The sequence below is a fragment of the Rhinopithecus roxellana genome, chromosome 3, assembly GCF_007565055.1.
Source record: "Rhinopithecus roxellana isolate Shanxi Qingling chromosome 3, ASM756505v1, whole genome shotgun sequence".
NCBI lineage: Eukaryota > Metazoa > Chordata > Mammalia > Primates > Cercopithecidae > Rhinopithecus > Rhinopithecus roxellana.
Genome location: NC_044551.1, coordinates 159,957,579 through 159,965,978, shown reverse-complemented (window position 1 = coordinate 159,965,978; position 8,400 = coordinate 159,957,579). Strand labels below are relative to the sequence as shown.

Here is an 8,400-nt window from a genome sequence, read left to right as displayed (position 1 = left end):
ACATGCCTGATGAGCAAATTCTTAAGTTTCCTAGCATCTGACCTCTTCCTAAATGGAAAGCAAAGCTTCTCAGAGCTCATCAGAAATCAGCACTGTGGTTGTCACCAAAAACTGCAGGATCGCGACCTTGGATCATCATCTATATATGCTTATTTGAAGACATATTAAAGTATGTATTGAGTCAAACTCTATCAGAAACTCAAGAAAATACCACCAAATGGAAAAGACATTTAATTCAAAAATCATACGTCCACTCATTTCATAGGGATTGTCACATAAACCAACCAAATGTAAGAAAGCCAAGTTTCAGAGGCCTCTGAACAGAAATTCTATTTTCTTTATAGATGTATTTTGTGACACAAAAGCACATTTTTTTAAAAGCCTGAACATGGCAACAGGGCTAACAGTGACAAAGGTCTATTCTAGTCACAGATTACTTTCTAATTACAGCATTGGATTCTATGCACCAGTCAATAGTCAATACTGAAGTTTAGAACAGTGCGTTATTTTAAAAGAAAAGATTAAAGTGCCATTTAATAAGTACTTTATTGATATTATATCACATAGCACTTTACAGTATACTCAAAGGTAGTCTAAATTATGATTAAACATGCAAATATTTTCTTTTCCAAAATGTGGACAAAATGTCTTTTAGAGTGCTTCTGAACACTAGCCTTAGCTACTAAGCATTCATGGGTTTGACCCTTTTTGCAACATGACTTTAAATAAGTTAACAAAGAATGTAGCTGTAGATAATCATTTGATAAGTATGAACAGTTTTTAAATGGCACTGAATTTACATCTTTGATCATTTTAAGAGGCCATCAACAGCCTCTCTTCTGTCTCTAATTCTCAACCTCCAAGTCTTAAAGGCTGTAAAGGCTCAGCAAGTGCCAGCTCATGTGGGTCTCTGTGAGTGTCTGTGTCTTCATAGATGTAAATATGTGCTGTATATACACACACAAATATACTTTAGAATCAACAGATGTGCATTGTCAGATACAAGGCTGATTTTGGCATAACCAAAAACTGGATCTGGATAACCAAGAAAGCTGCTTTTAGGTGTCTGGATAACTTTGTAGAAATGGTTGATGTACAACAGTATAGGATGTCTTAGCCTCTCCAGGACTGCTCCAGGTAACTAACATTTTGTTTATCAATACTCTGGTTCTGACTATACTAAAGCGAGTTTTGACATGTACATGTCACGTCATGTCATACCCACACAAGGGTCTGGGCCTGTGCTAAGCCTTTATTCTGTAAAGCATTCCATCTTGAGAGACGTTTTGTAATGTCCGGCACAACTTTTGTAAAAATATTAGCTATGAAATTTTTCTGTGATTGCTTTTTTTTTTTTCTCCTCAGTAAGCACAATATTTATCCTTCTAAAAAAAAGTATCCAAAGCTCCTTAGGATAGTTCACCTTCCTCTTTCTCTCTGGTCCTGGTGTTACTTTGCATCCAGCACTTTTTCCTCCCAAGAATACAGGTGCTTCCACTGGAAGACCACATTTCAGCAAGGACTGGCTCTGAATAACACCTGGATTCTCTCTATGGCCTTTCCCTCCACTTTGGGAAGCTTTTAAGTTAGACAGGTACTGTAGGCGGCACGAGAAAGAAGTTAATTATTACTTGTTGGAGTGTTGTCTCAGGCATGCTGTGGGGCTGGGCAAGACTTGCCGCTCTGCTGCTGTTGTCATTTTGACGCTACAATTACAGAGCGGTGGTTCCGCACCCAGCCGATCGGTGTGGCTGCCAAACACATTCGAGCATGACAAGATAAATTTTTTAGACACCAGCACAGGGTGGGTGAGAGGACATCCTGCTGACTTTATAAAGGGATGTGGGGCAGGGTTGTCGAGGTAAGTGGTGATTGTCAAGTTTGCCAGAGATGACAGATAATTCCCTTGGCAGAACACCTAGGTCATTCCTCTTAAAGTCAGGTAGCTAACAGGCTGTTTGGTTTCTGCAGTGCTGGCTACCTACTTGGGGAATACGGTTGCTCAGAAAACATTCAGTACTTGGGCAAATTCTGGGAGCACCATGTCCACAAAACTCAGTCATCCAGACTTGCTTTCAGGAGCAGAAGCCAGAGGATGACAGGTGCCAACAGACAGGCAGGGATCAGGTTATCTTTGGCTTCTTCTTTCTGTCTTCCTCCCCTTCATCTGTGAATGGTTTTGGAGCCTCTGTAGTCAAGACAGAGCTTTTAGTGAGACAGCAGTTGCCATTCTCAGGCAATAGAAACTCAGGGGAGAGAAGGCCCTCCCTTTGAGCCGCAGGTATGGCACACCCAACTCTGTAGCTCTGGGCAAGTGCCTTGGAATGCCCTTGTCACTAGTATGGCTCTGTCCTGCTAATGCCAGTCTGTCAATACTTGATTGTTCATTCTCTTTGCCTCTCTGTCCGAAAAGCACTTGGCGAAAGGAAATGAACTGACGTCAAAAAGATAGTTTGGTCTGACATAAGAAAACACATATTGGCCGTAGAAATACTTCGGACATTAAGCGAAAGACTGGCTCCAATTCTAGGACACCAAGGCAGGCCACACTGCACAGGGTCCATCCCTATATACGATTATTTTGAAAAACAGGAGAGAAGATCTTCTGTCTTGAGCAAGTCAGGGTTTTACTTGCCTGGGGGCAGGGATTTGAAACCAGCTATCTTCTCCTGGCACAGCATTCTTTAACTATGACATTTTGTTAGTAGCCTGAAGGAAGAGTGAGAGGCCGCCCTTAACACCCCTAAAAGATTCAGGCTATGGCTAAGTGATTCCTGGGTCTTACAAGGCAAACTGGAGGCTACTGGGGAAGCTCAGGGATCCCGGGCCATGGTCTTCCACTCTGATAACCAATTCATTCTCCTCATCTGCCCTTAAGTTTCCTGTTCACACACAGTCAGAGGTAGGGGGCATGGATAGGGGAGAGAGTAAAATCTTTTAGTCTTCAAGTTCCTTCCTACTCGTTGGCTCATATTCTGAAGTTTATCCAGTTTTGTAGCTAATAGGAAGGAGGGGAGCCTGGCTGCGCAAAGGGAAACACGGCAGCCATCTGTCAAGGGCACCACACAGACACAGGGAAGCTGGGGAGGGGTTACCTAAAAGATCCCATTGGCAGCCATCTGTCATGGACACCACACAGCCAGCCACAGGGAAGCTGGGGAGGGGGTACCTAAGAGATCCCATTGGCAGCAACTCATGGGCACTACACAGACACATGGAAGCTGGAGAGGGGGTTACCTAAAAGATCCCATTGGCAGCAGCTCTGTTTCTCCTGGTTTCAAATCAGAGCCAACTCAGGAGCGAGGGACATGCTTCCAAGCAGTGAAGCTGGGGCCACGTGTCTACAGGGATGCTTTGTGAGGCACTCCCAAAGCAAGGATCTTGGCCTTCTGTTCCTCCACATGAGCTCCAGGTAAGTTTATGATGGGACAGATTACAACTTCAAACATCAAATGTGGTCAGCCATGGTGGCTCACACCTGGAATCCCAGCACTTTGGGGAACAGAGGCAGGCAGATCACTTGAGGTCAGGACTTCGAGATCAGCCTGGCCAACATGGCAAAACCCCGTCTCTACTAAAAATACAAAAAACTAGCTGGGTGTGATGGCTCATGCCTGTAGTCCCAGCTACTCGGGAGGCTGAGGCAGGAGAATCACTTGAACCTAGGAGGTGGAGGTTGCAGTGAGCCAAGATTGCACCACTGCACTCCAGCCTGGGCCACAGAGCGAGACTCCGTCTCAAAAATCAAACAAACAAACAAACAAAAACACAAATAAAAAAACTCCATTGTATGTGTTAAAAGCATGATGTTGGTCTTTCTTTGGGAAACACAATAGTAGGTGAATGCACATCCCCTGAGGCCCCCATTTCCCAAGGTCTTCTTGTCCTCAAGTCCACAGATCTAACCTATTAGTATACTCCCTTTCTTCTCGAGTTTTCTCCAATGGCTTTCTTGAGTTCTATCTTGGTCCTGTCCATTCTTAATTCTTATTCCCTGATTCCATGGTAGTGTCTAGCTTGCTCTTGGGTGAGTTCCTGGAAAAGAGTCGTATAATCCTTGAGCTGATAAATTGAGTAGTGAATCGCCATGACAAACCCCTGTTAACTTTCAAACCACCTGTAAAGCTATGATGGCACAATCTACATCCCTCCTGGAGTCTTCCTCTTCCTTTGGGATCATAGGGAATTGGAGATGAAAGGGAAGAGTTTAAAAATGTTTAGGAAAAAGGAAAGCAGCAGCACATTGAGAACTGAACATTCTAAGAAGCTGGTTTTTTAAGAACTTACAGACACACAAAATTTGAAAACTAGCTTGTCCACATTTCTGAAGTCTCAGAAGATGTGGAGAAAAAGAAGTAAAGAACACAGCAATTGACTCATCTCTTTCTGTCCTGATATCTTGGCAGGTACCAAGAAATACACCTGAGAAGAAAGACAAAAAATCAAATGCCTGACCCCACTTATTTAAATCCTGAGCTTCATCTTACTACTAAGTAGGCATTCTTTGAAAAACTCATTGCCTGGAGATGCTCTTCCCATCTCCAAATCCAAAGCCCAAGGGATGCTCAGAAACACATGAAGACTGAACACCACTGATGTGTCATGCCCACCAATGGGACAGCAGAGAGCAAGGCCATAGGAATGTCTTCTCTTTCCTTCAGGCCGAAGCGGGGACAGTGACCTTGACTCTCTTCAGCTTTGCCGCCCCCTCTCCCTCTTAAACGTACTTCTTCAGCAACTGAAGACTAAGCATGTGAGCAACTAGCTTAAAGAATATCAAATATAAAACTTTGCCATATAGTATTTCAAATCATTCTATTTACAAGTTTATCTTTTCAAAAAGAAAAAGTAAAAGATACAGTAATTCCACACAATTCAAGTTTTTCTTTTCTTCTTTGAAGTTTCCTAACAAGGAGTTCCAGAAACAGGAACCACTCTGAAGCAACGCTGCCATCCAAGGGGCTCCTGGGGAGCCTGACCGTCCATCGGTTTGTAGTTTGTCTAGAGTCACCTTTGCAATGACATTCACATGTGGAAGATATGGATGACTCTGTTGCTTGAAGGCCAAGTGAATTTGAAATGTCCAGGCAGAACTTCCCCATCCAAGGCAGCCTTCCACAAGATCCAGCCTCTTTTCACCAGCAAATTCCCTTTTTCAGAGGGTACCCATCCCACCCTCTAACCCTGGGTTTCTTTCTGAATCACAATGGCCTATATTAGTCTCATGCCTCAAAAGACTGAGAAATAATTCCCTTTTTCGGAGTGGCAGTGAATATAGATGTCCTTTTAAACTATAGGCCATACGGTTAGCCTAGGAATTAACCTTGAAAACCACCACAGCACCAGTGTTCAGCAGCCCAGAGCAGGGCAAGGGGGCTGGCCAGTGGTGGGTTAGAGGCAGGCAAGGGTGGGAGCAGGGATGGGTGAACGGGAAGACATGGGGAAACCAGTCAGATGGTGTCACCCATTGGGAGGCAGCATCTTACCCTTTAAAAAACAAACATCAGTTGCATGGAGAAACAGAAATATTAAGACTATGTAATTTAATCTCAAGAGGTTACTAGGGTGTGCTCCAAATATATCCCGATGCTGCTAAAATTCATCAGAAGGGGAACAGTTCCCAGCTACTATCCCGTCTGCCTCAAGTAGACCACCCTAATTCCTTGATCCTGTGCTTCAAGTTGTTAGAAAACCATTCAATAAAAGGATACCAAAAAGGGGAGAGAAAAAATGTGTCATGCAAAGAGGATGTGTTATTTTATTTTTTTTGGTTTGGTTTTAGAGTAGGTTGGGTTGCCGTGGTTACTAGGCGATGGATGGCAGCCCTTGGTGGCAAAGAGGTTCCTAGCCTGGGAGGGAGAAACGCAGGGTGTGTGTGTTCCCGTGCATGAGAAGACTGGACTGTATCTCACTGATGATGGGCCAACGGCTGCTTTAGAGATGGTGAGAGATTGGATCTTATATAAACAGTGCTTTAACCCTCTTCATCCTGCATGCAAACAGACTCAGCTGCCTGTAGCACTTTAAGTCTCAAGTACTGAGAGGTGGGGTAGAGAGAGTGCCTACTGTAAACAAAAGCAATGGATCCAGCCTGGATCTCAGCGCGAATTTCTTCACCCAGCCCCAGCAGACTTAGCTACGCAGTGTGCTCTCGGGGACTGACTTCCTCTTTCTGAAGGTTGGGCGTTTGGACTGTTGAAACAAAATGAGTGCCCCCTATTTAGGGTACTCATGAGAAAACGGCTTTGCAAGTCTTCCTCTTAGTTATTAAAAGCAAATGGTCTCCTCTGCTGATTGACTTCTTTTCTTGCAGTATTGATGAGTGTTGGCTGAGATGATCATGGAGATGAGTGACACCAGAGCTCACAGAAACATTCATGTTGACAGGTAGCAACAGAGTCAATCACGCTGCATTTCTCAGTGGCAAAGAGAAATGGCCTACGACACTGGAATCAGCAGTTGTCATGGATACCATGTAAAGCTCAGCAGTTCTGCTGGGGCCCACGGTTAGAGGAACTCCACGTAATTCTCAGGGATGAGGCCAGTCTTTCCGTTCAGAGTCCCCTCCAACCAGCCAGGCTCCTGAGATGGGTGAACTGTACAGGAAGGGGAGAGAAAACGAGAATAGATGGTGTTACAGATAGAGCAGGCGGCAGATGTGTGTGGGGTGTGTGTGTGTGTGTGTGTGTGTGTGTGAAGGAAGCTTGAACAATGAGTACAATCACTTATTAAGTTACATCATTCTAGAAGTTTACAGGTTCTGAACCTTTTGTGGGATATAAGCCTTTTGATGAAAGCTGTCCTAAAAACTTTCTTCACAATGAAAAAGGAAACAGTCACAGACATTCAAAATTTTGCATACAATTTTAGGGGTTTCATAGATTTTCTGAAGCTCCTGGTTTAAACTACAAAGAAGTGACAGATTCCTACTATGTAGGTTAGAGGGCAACAATTGTCCTGGTCCATCCATACATGTATGTATCCTTCCTTTCTTCCTTCCTTTCCTTCCTTCCTTCCTCCCACGTACTCACCCACCCGCCTGCCCAGTATCAACTATGTCCTCAGTGCAGTATCCATAGAAGACTAAGAACTAGTCTCTAAAGATATCCAGCATCTAGAGGCTGGGCCTGGTGGTTCACGCCTGTAATCCCAGTACCTTGGGAGGCTGAGGCAGGTGGATTGCTTCAGCCCAGGAGTTTGAGAACAGCCTGGGCAACATGGCAAAACCTCATCTCTACAAAATATACAAAAACTAGCCATGTTTGATGGAGCGTGTCTGTAGTCCCAGCTACTTGGAGGAGGGGGAGTGCCGAAGTGGGAGGATTGCTTGGGCTCAGCAGGTCAAGGCTGCACTGAGCCATGACTGCACCACTGCACTCCAGCCTGGGCAACAGAGCAAGACCCTGTCTCAATCAATCAATCCAGCTTCTCATCATCATCTTACTTTCCTTCAAATCCTTACCCCTTGCTTCTAATTTCCTTGCAAATTTTCTGGGTTTTTTTTTTTTTTTTTTTTTTTTTTTTTGGTGGTTGTCATTTTGAATAGCCTTTGAATAGCCATTTCTCTGTTTCACTCACACTCTTTCTTAGTTTTCTTTCCTGTTCTCTAGATTTCCCCCTCCTCTATATACCAGCTTAAAAATTCTTCTCTTCCTCCCTCTATTGCCCTTTGATTTTTCAGTATCCAAAGAATGCATATCTACTTTTGTGACATCATGATCCATCTCCATGGAAACCATTGTGATATTATAAAGATTATCTAAAATCCAGCTGAGTCTGCAAAGTAGTCAATAGCAGGAAGGAAGAGAGAAGGAATCATGGGACTAAGAGGTGGAGGATGTTCATGCTTGTCAACTGAAGATATACAGATCACTCTGCAGTGAGGCAGGGCATTTACTCTTAATGTGTTAGGAAAGCTCCAATTTTCCAAGATTATTTGGAGAGAATAGATTTCCCCCTATTCCCTTCCTGGGCTAATTAAATGACTTCCTGAGCTTGTTTTAGAAAAGCATTTCCGCTCCGACACTGCTACAGAATTCTAGTTTCAGTTTGTAGGGAAAGACGCAAGAACAGAAACCAAAGGAGGCAAATGGGAGACAGCAAAAGAATCTTCCAGAAGATCAGTGCCAGTCAACTTTGGGTACACCTTGAGTGCCTCCTTAGGAAAAGACAAGGTTAAACATCTATTCGTTGGCCTCCAAAGTTGGCCAATTTCAGATCACTAAGCCTCAGGAATAAACAGCAAGGATACTTTGGGTTCATGACAACCCACACAAGACAGAGTCTGGGAGAGAAGTGCCTTGGAAGAAGACACAACTTAAAAGCAATCTGGCCTCTCCAATTACCAAAGGTCTTCCATGCCACTCTTAAAGAACACCCAAATACCCCTGCCCTCTGCCT

The 8,400-nt window shown here is 43.9% G+C and overlaps 1 protein-coding gene across 5 annotated transcripts in view; it reads right to left on the bottom strand.

Moving 5' to 3' along the window:
- Positions 1-208: 208 nt before the first annotated feature.
- ARHGAP26 (Rho GTPase activating protein 26) overlaps positions 209-8,400 on the bottom strand; it is a 459,132-nt gene continuing 450,940 nt past the window's right edge. For 3 of the 5 annotated variants that reach the window (XM_010388274.2, XM_030927932.1, XM_030927930.1), the window contains one exon: positions 209-6,596. In XM_010388274.2, coding sequence (XP_010386576.1) covers positions 6,508-6,596 — 89 coding nt within the window. In that variant the 3' untranslated portion in view covers positions 209-6,507. The remainder of the gene's footprint in view (positions 6,597-8,400) is intronic. The other 2 variants (XM_010388276.2, XM_010388277.2) reach the window with 1 other exon arrangement.